General features: G+C 38.8%; 3 protein-coding genes across 7 annotated transcripts in view; 1 reads left to right on the top strand and 2 right to left on the bottom strand.

Moving 5' to 3' along the window:
• Positions 1-1,700: 1,700 nt before the first annotated feature.
• dgkh (diacylglycerol kinase, eta) overlaps positions 1,701-13,270 on the bottom strand; it is an 88,938-nt gene continuing 77,368 nt past the window's right edge. For 4 of the 5 annotated variants that reach the window (XM_085375113.1, XM_085375110.1, XM_085375109.1 and 1 more), the window contains 2 exons: positions 12,565-12,695; positions 1,701-4,671 (listed from right to left, as the gene is read on the bottom strand). In XM_085375113.1, the coding sequence (XP_085231239.1) occupies positions 4,585-4,671; positions 12,565-12,695 (218 nt within the window). In that variant the 3' untranslated portion in view covers positions 1,701-4,584. The remainder of the gene's footprint in view (positions 4,672-12,564; positions 12,696-13,270) is intronic. The other variant, XM_085375111.1, reaches the window with a different exon arrangement.
• Positions 7,255-8,758, top strand: LOC146615833 (uncharacterized). The gene is made up of 5 exons (XM_085375117.1): positions 7,255-7,393; positions 7,526-7,638; positions 7,846-8,003; positions 8,094-8,226; positions 8,300-8,758. The coding sequence occupies exons 1-5, from the start codon at positions 7,255-7,257 to the stop codon at positions 8,756-8,758; spliced, it is 1,002 nt and encodes a 333-aa protein (XP_085231243.1).
• On the bottom strand, positions 9,278-11,571 carry LOC146615832 (uncharacterized). The gene is made up of 2 exons (XM_085375116.1): positions 11,152-11,571; positions 9,278-10,517 (listed from the first exon to the last, which is right to left on the bottom strand). The coding sequence occupies exons 1-2, from the start codon at positions 11,328-11,330 to the stop codon at positions 9,278-9,280; spliced, it is 1,419 nt and encodes a 472-aa protein (XP_085231242.1). The 5' UTR covers positions 11,331-11,571.

Raw genomic sequence — 13,270 nt, 5'->3', positions numbered from 1 at the left:
GGGCAGGAGCTAAATTCTGCTGGAAAAAGAAATGGACGTCTCCATGAAGCTTGTCAGTAGATAGCATCATGAAGTTCCCTTCCTGGTAAACAGCAGCACTGACTTTGGACCAAAAGCAGCAACAACAGCTGCTGACCCCCCAAATTAGCATGTGGAAACTTCACACTGGACTTCAAACACTCTCCACTGTTCCTCTTTCCTTCCTGACTCTTGGATGCTGATTTCTAAATGAAATGCAACATTTACTTTCATCTGAAAAGTGGACTAGGACCAGAGTGCAACAGTGTGGTTCTTTTTTTTTTTCTTAGCCCAGGAAAGATGCTTATAATGTCTCCAGTTATATTGTGATATTAGGAATGTAACAACCGAAGGTTTTACTCCTGGTCATCCCAGTTGCTTGTGCGCCTTTTACTACCACACTTTTCACTTCCAACGAGGAAAATTGATTAATACAGCTCTCTGCAAACAGGCAACTTTTTTAGCAGTGATGTTCTGCAGCCCTGTTGATGATCATCTGGATAACCACAACTGGTCTTCCCCATGACTGTGGTTGTGTGTACTGACCTACAATAAGAGATGTATTGTAGTCATACTATTTGAACAGTAATTTATTCAAACTCTGATATGATTGATATGATTTTATTTGCTTTATTTTCTGTACTGCAGGTCACAATTATCAAAATGAAAATAGAAAATGTCTTTGTAGGCATTGTTGTTTGTATGTGCCTGGATATATTCAAATTTACCCCTTTTAAATTTTCTGTGGCACACCTGTATACTGTTCCAGTGTTGGATGCTCCTGTTAAACGCAACCAACGTTTCAAATAATGAGTGTAGTGTATGTGCAAGTAATCCATTTGAGATAAATGTTCAGGTTTCAGACTGGACTCAAAACTTCAGTCACTTTTTTCTTCTATTGTTGAGAACTTGACTGATTTAAGCTGAATAGTATTATCAGCAGACATGTACCAGTGTATCTGGTGCCATGTACAACAGTCGCAAAATACATTTGAAAAATTAAAAAGTTATGAGTGTTAACAATGCATAGTTTGCCCACCAGAGGGCACTTTGAAACGTTCCCATTGGCAAAACACCTGTTTGGAATGCCACAAAAACAACAAACAAGCTGATCAAAGCAGAGAGAGCATAAAAGAGTAAACAAACCAGCCAGTTTATTTAGGAAATTTGAGTATGTTTTGTTGTTCTTGTCTAAGAAAAATTAATGGCTGATATACATTTTCTGGTCACCACCTTCGTGCCACCCCATTTAAAAAGGGCTGTGTTGCATTAAAGGAGATAGAATGGCACTAACGTGTTCCATTTTCTCGACATATTTTGAAATTATAAGACACAATCCTTTTGTTTAAAGTGTTAATGAAAAAAGAAGAGCCTGTCAGATTGCATATGTATCCGATTTTATTGAAGAAGAGAGATATGAATAGGTAGCCTGTTTCAAGGCACCTTAAAAATGTACAACAAAAGCTGAACCATTTATTTATTCAGAATACAAAAATACACATCTCAGTGACTCCAAATTGTAATAAATAGTTAACCATGCATTCTAACCATAAAAAGGCACAGAAAACAGTCACTTAGTAGTCATAAAAATGATCAACTACTTTACCAAAATCATCCAGATAGTAATACAGGTGACAACTGTAACATTATATTCCAAATGTGAAAACACAATACACATCATATCATTTAACCTTAGGCAATAAATATGCAAATATTGTCTATACCTACATATATCTCCTTAAAAAGTAAAACTGTGCCATTGTAAACATAATGTAAACAAATGAAACTCACTTTTCTCCCAACGCTTCGATAACCACACCAAGTGTTAAATCCATCTTTTAGAGATCCTTGCATGGGTTTCATTGGTTTTTGAAAACCAGGCAGTTTGCAGCATTATTTACAGACCACTGGAAAACACAGCAAGGGAGAAAGGTGGCAACTTCCACTGTATATGGCAAGGTCAAGCTGGAGCCTGGGGCCAAAATGCTTCAGATTAACAGAACCTGGCAGACACCCTGGACATGCAGACGCCATTAATGCAGACAGACACAGCTCATGAACTGCAACAGCATCATTCACAACTTGCGTTTGGTGACTGGCGTGATGAGAGTACATGGATGTGAGGCCAAACTTCAAGAGCGCTGCAGCAAAGAAGCAGCGTAGAGCACCCTAGCACTGTATAAAGCACATACTAACAGAAAGGCTTCTATAACAAAGGGTTCTGGTTTACAAAAGGCTAACTGTCATTAGTCTCATCTATTTAATGGATAAAAGGCATATGAGACTAAAAAGATGGGAAGGTCTGACAAATTTGTAGTTTTATGAACACTGAATGATAAAAACTCAAATTGGACTGTAACTTTATTTATGCCAATGAGCACCTGATTGTCAGCATAAGGAGCTGGAAGATAATGCAGTTTAATGGTGTAATCCAGGCCTGTAGAGGTGTGAGATGTGATAGATTGCCCCCTGGTGGAGGGAACACACAATTCCAACGTTTCGTTCACATTCTGCTAGGGTGGCATATTAGTCTATGGGTGTGGCAAAATTTTCAATTATACTGTAAAATTAGCTGGCAATGAAAAGTATACAACTGTACAATATGCCACTGTTGTAGTACACACACTTGAATGCACACGTTACAACAGGATACATGAAGTGAACACAACAGTCATGCCTGCCTAATCTCTCCCATTCGCTGGCACAGTCCTACTTTAGTGTATCATCTTGGAAGCACAAAGGAGCAAAACTATAAACTACTGAACCCCTGGAAGAAATCTGGAGTAAAAAGCTGTCTGTCTGTCTCTGGGTCTAACTTTGAAAATCCTCAAACCTCGAGGAAGAGTACAAAAGAACGTTTACAAGGTTTTTCTGTGGTGTTTTTTTTTACCCACCGAGGAACATCATGTTTGGAAAGTTTCAGAGACAGTATCAAAACAAGAGATTAAAATATTGCACCATCATTAGAATACAACAGCATCATCATGTACAAGAGATTAGAACAAAATCAACAACAACTGGTATGGTGTAATGTACACAATCGAATGTGTGGGCTGTCGACAATGCATGCCATGTCTACAAATGCATCAGATTACACTTACAAACATTGTTTGCATACACTGGTTTACTGTATATACAGTGCATAATTATATACAAACTTAGCATCACATATAGAAATATACCCTGTAATGCCACCAGTCTTAAATGAAACTAACAATTAGAAGTAGCATTCTAGCAAAGTCTCACTTGGAATTTGAAGGAGAAAAAAACTGAAAAAGCTGCACTTGAACAATGTTAAGCAGACTGCAGATCAACTGCTCTATTCAAAACTCATATCTAACTCCTCAATAGTGTTAAATACTGTATTAAGTTGCCAAAAGGTAAAAAGTTGAGGTGAACTGTTAACTCTATGCAATGATATGAGGATTTGCACTTGCATGAAGCAAGAAGTAGAAAGTGCCTGTTTAAGAATTCCTTTAAAAAATCTCTACAACCCTATAGTATAGGTGGTTGGCGTCTGACCAACAGTTTTACTCTCTTCCTGACTAATACAGCTTTTTCCCACCTAAAATGAAATTAAGACTTAAAATCTACTGGCTTATTAAATAAAGACAAAACTGTCTGATGATTTCTTCGACATTCACTTTGGTACAGATTTTTCACATCCACAGAGAACGTGTCAACTTATTAATTTCATATAATCATAACTCATCGATAACTTGTTTAAAGATTTCTTACGATGTCTACCATTAAAGCACGTCTTACACGAAATGACTCAAAATATGGCACTTGACAGAAACCTTTTAAACATGTCATTATCATGCAAACAAAATAATTTAAAGCTAGAATAAAAAGTTGGATTTAGACCAAAAATGATGTTTTCAGTAGTAACAAATGGCATTATAATACTTAAGTTATGTAAAACTTGTTCAAGTGTCATTTTGCACACACACACACACAGACACACACACCCACACACACACGCATACACACAAAAAAAATCAAGACACTAATCATGCAATTAAACACATCTAAGGTTGAGCAAGCATAGCATGCAACAGTATCCCACTGTTTTCAAACAAAGCTTCCAGACAACCACCTGCATGGTCCAGATTATTCTGTTCTGCATGTGCAGCTCTGTAATGTGAGGCAGAGAGCCAGCAAATACATTTTTTACACAGACTCAACTGAAGCAGAACCCCACACCTATGGAAGTCTTAGTTTTGCTACTAGTTTGTTATCACAACTCAGACAACAAGCTGTCAACAGTAAGGTTAGTTGCATACCTGATTATGTGCTATGAATGGTTATTAAATAAGAAATGGCTTTTTTGTGTGTGTGACTTCCATCAGCGTTCTCGATTGTCATTTTGGCACCAAAGAACAAACAAATACACGCACATGTATCTTGATCACGACATCACACAGACTTTCTCAGCAGAGGGATCAAATATCCATCTCTCCTTCAATACATATCTCTTCCGCCACTGCCTATGGTGCTCCCAAACACTTCCACTAAGTCAGGAGGAATGCACGTTTCCCCTTTCTGGTAGCGTTTGCTCCTGGGTTAGAGGTCAATCATGGAGGCCTTGGCCAGGTCTTTAGTTCCCTGGAGAATTCTCTTCATATGACCCACTTTCGATATCCCCAGATCCTGAGGGCCAACAAAGACAGGAATTAAAAACACGCTGAGAGAGGTCTGTTTCACACCATCATAAATAAATGTCGAGTGGGTGATATAAACAGTCTGGTATGAACAGCACTAGAAATCAAACGTTTAAAGGCTACACACCAGGTTGCTTCATAATCTATAGTGGGAGAAATCAGTATTAATAGTGTCAAAACTATAAAATATTAATAATTAAAACATTTCATAGTGATCTAACAAATATATCTTAGGAATATTTAGGCAAATCATGTCCACAGAAATATATCTTTAATCAAATTTTCTTTAGAAGCTACTAAAAGCTATAAGGTGGGCTGCCATTCATGTCACATTTGAGATAAATTATGATATATATAGTTATCATTTGCAGAAAAATATAAACTGAATATAAATTTCCACTGACATCATGAGCAATGTGTTAATGAATAGATACTAATGTACCAAACTAAGACTGTGAAAATGGTTCGATGGTTAACTTGCCATATTTTTTGCTCTGGTTTTGGTCAGCACCTTCTGTGAAAATGATCTATTGCTTTGGCAGCTAAAAGCCATAGACTGTATAATACAGACTTAAATCCCTCTTGTTGAAGGGAGAGGAAAACTGATTTTAGAAAAGTCTCTGAGAAAATGAGCTCTCAATTGCCAGTATCTATCACTAAGCACAACAGCTTCAATACATCATATGGCATTAATATTGTCTGTAATGATACGATATAGAGTAACCAAATAAAAAAAAGGTGGATAGCTTTTAATAAAGAAGTTGCCTCCAGTGTCTTCAGATTTTCATAAAGATCCAACCCTCAGATGTTCAGTTCATGTTTGACTGTTCAAATACCCCGGTAAGTATGTTCATTTAAAGCCTGAAGTCAACTAGTGAAAACCTAAAATCCAAATAAATATCATAATCACATTAGTTTCAGTATGCTCCCAAAGCTAGCTTACTAGCACTAGTACTATTGTTAGCTTATTAGCTACAAAATTAGCTACAAATATGTTATGAGTAATTTTAAAAGACCTGGAAAAAAACCCAAGGCTTCAAATTAGTAAACCAAAATGTAACCTTGTCTTTTCTGATCTTATTAGATGCAACAAGCATCGGCAATTTGTTATGTTTTCTAACCATAACAACTCCTCCAGCTCAAACGGGAGGCAGAATGGGAGGGGGGACAGCTGTCTAGGGTCTGTCCCTAGGGCCTCTTCCCAGAAAAGCCTTGTCACTACCCAGAGCACATGGCCATAGGGGAAGCTGGGGAAGACAATCAACAAGCAAACTGACAGTTTTGCTTATACGCTCAGCTCTCTCTTCACCACAACAAACTGGTACAGCGTTGCATTACTGCAGACGTGGCACCAATACATCTATCAGTCTCCATCTCCACTCTCCCCTCACTTGTGAACAAGAACCTGAGATGCTTAAACTGTGGGGCGGTGACTCCTCCCTGACCCAGAGTCGGCACTCCATCCTCTTCCATGGCCTCAGACTTGGAGGCTCAAACAACTAGCAAATATGTATGTACGACAAAGGAATCAGAGTCGGTTGGCCTTTAAATGACTCAAAACAATCAATGTATATCAATAAACAATATATATCAGTCACTGAATCTGTACTTTTATCCATTCAAATATAAACTACCAAGCAACATAGACAGCTAGCCACAGTATGACTGAGTGATAAATTGTAAGACAATGAAATGAGGGGCACAGATATAGAACGAACACAAGTATATTGCCATACAAATGTGAACCTGGGTATCTTGTGTGTGTTTGCATAAACAATGGTATTCAATTTTCTTGTACTGATATTTTTAACAAATCAAACAGGTAGATTGATTTTACTTGGCAATACCAGCTTATCACAGATATATTATCAGTGCAAATATCAGCCAATTATTATCCGGTTGTTCAGTCAGACGTCACGGATGACGTTGCAGGTATTTCCGGGTCTAAGTGCTCCTCAAGAAACAACGATGGCGGAGCCAGTGACTTTGTTCACGATTACCTCCTTCTTTAGCGAAGTACCAATTAGGGTTAAAAAGGGTCTTAATTCCTTCAACTCTAGTAAAGTGGTCAGTGTAACCGTTCTCCCAGGCGGAATTATAAAGGGAAGTGTCCAGGCATCCATGAAAAAGAAGATTTACAATGTTGAGGTGAGCTAGGAGTAAGCTAGCTAGCCGACGATTAAACATGAGATATTCTGTATTCTGATGTATTTCATAAAGCACACACACGTACAGCAATGCTATAACAGTGGAAGTAAACGAAGATGAAAATCTACATAACATGGAGGTTTTGGAGAGTTAGTAATGTTAGCCTAGTACCAGTTATATTAGCCTAGTTAACCTGGTACCAGTACACAGAGCAGCGCTGCAAGTGTTTGTTAGAATGTTTAGAATCAGAATCAGAATCAGAAAGGGTTTTATTGCCAAATGTTGAGCAGGTTTACAACATCAGGAAGGAAGGAACATCATTAGGGTAAGCATTAACTTTCTTTCAATGTAGGTGCATGTTGAGGGTCAGTCAGTCAGGTTCAGCTCCTGTGAGTGCCCGATTGGCAATGATAAGTGCCATCATATGGCGGCAGTGTTGATTTGGGTGGAGAAGAATGTGTCTCGCACTGACGTGGAATGTGTGTGGAAGAGGGTAAAATCATGCAAAGCAGAAGAAATTACTGCCAAGAGAGTGTCTGTGATGACACCCTCAACAACACAAGGTCAGTTATTTATTTAAAATTTGCCCTTTGAATTAATTATAATAATTATTTTCTTAACTTTTTAAAAAGCATTGTGTTTTATATGCTAAAATTATTATTTATTCAGATTACTAAAAGCTTTTTTTTTTTCAGCTGGAATCGAAAGACCTGTCTCCCAGGAGGACAAGGAATGGGCAGTGGCATCCCTATCGAAATTGCAACGTTTTACTGGGATGGGTTGGATTTTGAGTCCTGAATGCTCTCAGGTACTTTGATATTTACTTTAACATGTGGTATAAATTGTACATGTATGTAAACTCTTGTAAACTACATACAGCAGACTGTTTGCTTCCACTGTCCCCACTTTATTTTTTACATGTATTTTATATACTCTGTACCTGACTTTGTCTATTCTGTGGTCAAAATTTCTTGGTTCCATTAAAACCTTTAAAATCCTTTTGCTTTAAATCTAGGCTAAACCAGCCAAGACATTTGATGAAGTGCTGAGGAACCTGGGATTTCCCCAAGCAGAAGACAAGGCTCGTTATCTCTTGGCATCACTGGCTGTGTCTGACGAAGAGAAGAAACAGATTGAGGAAGCAACAGTTGGGCAAACGAAGAATGCATTGTGGTAAGAAAGTGCTTTGAAATTAATTCTGTTAAGTGTTAAGTAGGAAATTTTAGTTAACTGTGTCTCTTAATTTGTGTTTCTTTATAAAAGGTCAGCATATCGCAAGAAGAGAATCACAGCCAGCAACTTCGGTTTGGTCCTGAGTGCAGTCCAGCGGCGCTCATACCCCCCTTCCTTATTTAAGACTCTGCTTGGACAGTACAACCTGACAGAAGGATCTAAAGTAAGTTGTTAGTAAAAAGGGTCTGTGCATCTAAGAATTCCTTTATGACTAAGTTGTATTTTCATCCCCAAAGGCATGTGATTGGGGGATCCTTCATGAGCCAAAGGCCAAGCAGTTGTACACTGACTGTACTGGTGCAGCTATCAAGGAGAGGGGACTGTTTTTATCTAACAGTGGCCTGCTTGGTGGTTCTCCAGATGGGACTGTCTCTAATGAGTGCATCATTGAGGTGAAATGCCCATGGTCAGCCAGAGCCAAAACTGTATTGGAGGCTGCAGAAAGTAAGGACTTTTTCCTACAGCTGGATGAGGCAAGTGGTTCCCTGGTATTAAAAAAGAATCACAACTACTGGCATCAGATCCAGGGCAACCTCTATCTCACAGGGGCGAAAAGCTGTCACTTTATTGTTTGGACTCCATGTGACTTTTTCATCTTGCATGTGGATAGAGAACAAACTTGGGCTGTTAACATTGAAGCGTTGGAAACGTTCTACCGGGAAGTTTTTTTACCCCATATTTTATCGCAGCTTTGAATTCATATCAGCATGAGTAATTTATCAGTCCAAATGTTTATAGTTAATTTTAAAACTATTTGGAAATTGTACATTTTTTGTCATTGTAACTTTGTAAATATATTCAGATAAATTCTTAAATTATATTAATTTTTGATTTGAAAAAATAAAATGTTTTGGACAAACTGTTCCTGAAAATAAAGAGTAACACATGTATCTGGTATTCTTCATTTTAATTGAAAATGCATAGCAAGAAAACTAGGCAGTAATCAGGAAGCTGGAATGGAATGAAAAATGTAACAAGCCATTGATAAAAACAGAGTAAAACATTATACGAATCACAAATGAGACCATTCTCAATTTGAAACTATGCAACTAAGTTGTTTTTATGTTGTAACATCCTGAGTATACACACAAAACAATCCACTTAGGAGTTATAAATAATAAAAGTAAACTTATTCAACAGTTGTGTTTTCTGGTCCACAAGTAGTTAGAAAATGACACAATGTACTTTTACCTCTGAACTCTCACAGGTATAATTTATTCAATTTCACGGAGAATAGGTGTTTGTAAATTTGTAAGACACACACATGCTTTCAAGATCTTATTAATATTTTTTTTTAACTGATATGGGATGTGATGCAAAATTGAGAAAACTTTCAGTCTTTGAATGGAACGCTCTACATGTATTCTTGCACAGGAAATCTTCCTGTTGTTGTTCACTTCCTCCTGTGTGAATTGTCCGTTGGTGAGGAAGGACGGAATGTTCAGTGAGACCCCTTCTGGTAGGATGTCCCGAATTGTGAAGCCCTTATCTGCAATGACCATGTCACCTGGTTGTAGATGTTGCAGTACTCCACAGTCAGCTGTTATGGCCTTATCTGAGGCACTTCCACCGTACAAGTTGCTTACAAAGGTTATTACACCATTAGGAGCCACACCAATTAGAGCCTTTAGTGTGGTCCGTCCTTTGTACTGGCTGTACAAATGACTTTGTGTGTCAAGTCTCTCTGTGTTACAAACAGAAACTTCCGTGCAGTCAAGCACAATCCTGCAGTTAGGAAATGGTTGGAAGCAATCTGGCAGCAATGTTTGATTCTTGGCTCTCGAGGGAATGTTGTTTTCCAGCATGCCAACATACAAAATGTCATACAGTGCACTAACAATTGTTGTAAAAACATTAGTTACTGTGCCTCTGCTGCAGTTAAACCTTATTGAAAGGTCTTCATGACCAAAATTAAGTTTAAGCTTGATCAGGGTTAGAAATAACTGGTCAATTAGGGGCATCATTTGGACAGTCCAATCAGAATGATATTTAAGATCAAATCTGGAAAGAAGCGCTTCTAAAAACAGGACAGAAGCAGCATCGGGCAATCCAGTATAGTACTGGACCCTTTCAGGATTGTCAGATATTTGACTGAATGAGAAAGTCTGCTTCTGCTTCTCTACTTGTTTTTTAAGTTTTTCATTCTCTATTCTTAGCATGTCATTCTGAATCTCTAGCACCAGAAGACTTTGGGAAGAACTTGTGGAACTTGCAGTATCTGTCTGTGTAGCTGCATTGTTGGAATGATGTGGCTCATCTGATATTTCACTCTGATTTTCACCAATAGCTGGGACCTGCTCTTTTTTCTTCTTTTTTCTAACAGGGTTGTGGTCATCTGGGAACTGAAAAGACTTCCCGTCGTTCCATGCAAATCTTGTTGGCCCCGCAGCTTTTCCTTGAGGGAAGTGCCAACTGCAGACTCTTGAGTTGCAGTTTGGGGTGAAGTTTTCACGTCTGTGGAAGTGTTTAAAAAGACAGAGAGAAATTTCAGATCATACGCTAGCCCTCCATTAGTTATGATTAATACAAAAAAAAAATAGAGATAAATAATAGAGAGAAGCTTCTTTCATCCAGATGAGAGAAGCTTCAAGAAACTTAAAACTTAAAGAAGTCCAGATGCTTTTCTTACACATCGTTGTACTAATTTGCTTTTAAGCTTACCAGAAAGATAAGTACTGGCAACCTTTGCTAGCTATTTGTTGGTTAGGTCTTTATTTTGGTAATTAACTGGCACATAGGCTGGGGATTGTAATGTATTTTCTTACATAGACATCGCTTTTTGGACGTAATTTTTATTCCTCTGAGCGTCGAAAGCTAACTAAGGTTCATATATATAGCGAAGTGACCCTTAGCTCTCAATCTTTGCTTGGAGAAATAAAAATGACTTCAAAAATGCAACAACGTCTTTGTATTAAAAAAAACACAATAAAATCCATTGTCTATATAAGTACAATTACTCGTAAAAGCCAGTTTGTCTTTTAGTAGCGGGTTTTAATTGTTCATCACTAGCTATATTAGCTAACTAAAGTAAGAGCCCACTAGCTCTTATCTTACAAATTTATTCATTCACTTACGAGTTGTAACATACCTTATCAACTTCAGCCACTTCCTCTTCTCTCTCTTTTCACAAGGAAACCGGTAAAATGACAGATTAGACTGTTGTTTTGAGCCAGATTGGTTAAAACAACCAGGAACACAGCATTGTGTCATATTGAACACAGGAGCGTTTAGACCCGGAAGTAGGATTCGTCGGATTCGTCGCGTCATCACTGAACAACCGGATAGGATATCTAAAGATACATAGTTGTTGCTTACCAGTGTTTCAGCTTAACGTGTGTAAAGAGATGGTCGAGAAATCAAAGGAAAATAACCTTAAACCTTGACCTGATATGGTGTGGGGGGTATTTTGATGCTATTGGTTTATGTCCACCTCTCTGTGTAGAGAAAAGAGTCACTGAAATGTCAAATCAAAATTATTCTGAGTGATAACCTTTACCCTATGATGAAACATTTGTATTTTTATGGGAGTGGTCTCTAGGATAAAAACACCCTCATCATCAGTTTTCATCTGAGCACAAAAAACCCCACGAAGCATTAACTGTGCAACTGAGAAGATTGAGGGAAAAAAAGTCCATACTTGATTTAAATGTGGTTCATAATAACTTCAAGTTTGTCTTCTTGTGCACCTGTGCTTGGCTTCCAGTGTCCTTCTATTTTAAGATCGTTACCTCGAGGTTCAGTGGATATTACACAACCCAGATCAACATTATTATTATTATTACGAGTTGCCTTATACACTTCACTACAGTGTATTATGAAAATAGCATCAAAAACCACAGTCATGTTCTAACTTACGTTACACAGTAAAGAATGTGCTTTTGACTTTTTTTGACAGATTGTTTTAAAGTAGAATGCTCTAGTCCTCATGTTCTGATATACACGTTGACAGTATAATCTGAAACTGCAAGCTGTTTTGTTTGACAAGTGTTTATATGCATACGACTGAAGACAGTAGAGACTGCACAAGCTTTCGAACAGTTCCTAGAAAGGCTATGTTTCTGCTCCCTTTGTTCGCTCCACGTTCATGTTGCAACACAGTTTTTTCAAGACTGCCACTATATGCATTCATTTTTTTCTCACTTTTGCCCTAAGCCTAACTCAGTTTGGTCTATCCACACCGAGCCCCTCCTTGACCTGAAGGCTTCCCCCCCTTTTCAGCAGGTATACAGTGTTAGTGGGTTACAGCAAGTCTTTTTCAACAAGCCACGATCAGACGGTAAAAGCCAAGCAGAGCGATGCAGCGCAGCACGAGAGGTGGCAAAAACAGGGAGACATCTAACAGAGCGAAAGAAACGCAGCACACCAAGAGGGTACAGAGAGAAAGAGTTGATTTTGGATTGGAGGAGGGGGTTCACACAGATTCACTGAGATGTGACAACAAGTGGGTACCAGTGTGTGTGTGTGTGTGCGTGTGTATATGTGTGTGTGAGTGAGAGAGTACCTTCAGGTCCCTCCTCTCCAGGTGCAGCAGCTCTGAGCCTCGGATGTCGTGTCGGATGAAGGTGTCTCTGTACTCCCCCAGACTCAGCTGTTCCAGCCAGATGCCCACCTCCTCTGTGCCCCATCTTTCCACTGTACACGCACACACACATGTGTGCACACGCACACACACGCACAAAAATGCACACACAGAGCAGAGCAGAGAGAGGCTCAGAGTGCCTCACAGGTATGCAAACGCACTGCCACATTCCACAAACTGTCACACTCTCACTTCTTTTAACCACATATACTCTGTGAATGTGTCTTCAAACACACACACACAACCTCACCAATGGACACAGATTGTGGTAAATCATTGAAGAGAGAGATGGAGGGGAGGAAGGGAAGAGAGAGAAGAAGGGAGGAGAAAGAACAATGACGGCAGCTGGTAGATGAGGAAGGAGTGGGACAGAGGCCAAAGGTTGGTCAGAACAAGGCAGTGACCAATGGCGTTCACGGCAGGCTGGGAGCATGCACATCATTGACCAATATCAGCGCACACAGAGAAAAGTAGGAGGTAAAGGGAGGCGGAAGCCTGTGCAATCTGCAGGAAATACAGCTCAACTACCCAGGAAAATGCCCCAGATAGAAGGAAGGGCTTCTCAGTATACTTATTTGTACACAGCAACATTGTAATCTCACTGTCTCCTCATCTACAAATCCTATAT

Source organism: Diplotaxodon limnothrissa, linkage group LG16 (genome assembly GCF_057381915.1).
Source record: "Diplotaxodon limnothrissa isolate DT_005_m linkage group LG16, D_limnothrissa_male_GT1.1, whole genome shotgun sequence".
In the NCBI taxonomy this organism is placed as follows: Eukaryota; Metazoa; Chordata; class Actinopteri; order Cichliformes; family Cichlidae; genus Diplotaxodon; species Diplotaxodon limnothrissa.
Note: the sequence above shows the minus strand (reverse complement) of the source record. Positions and strands in the feature narration are given on the sequence as shown.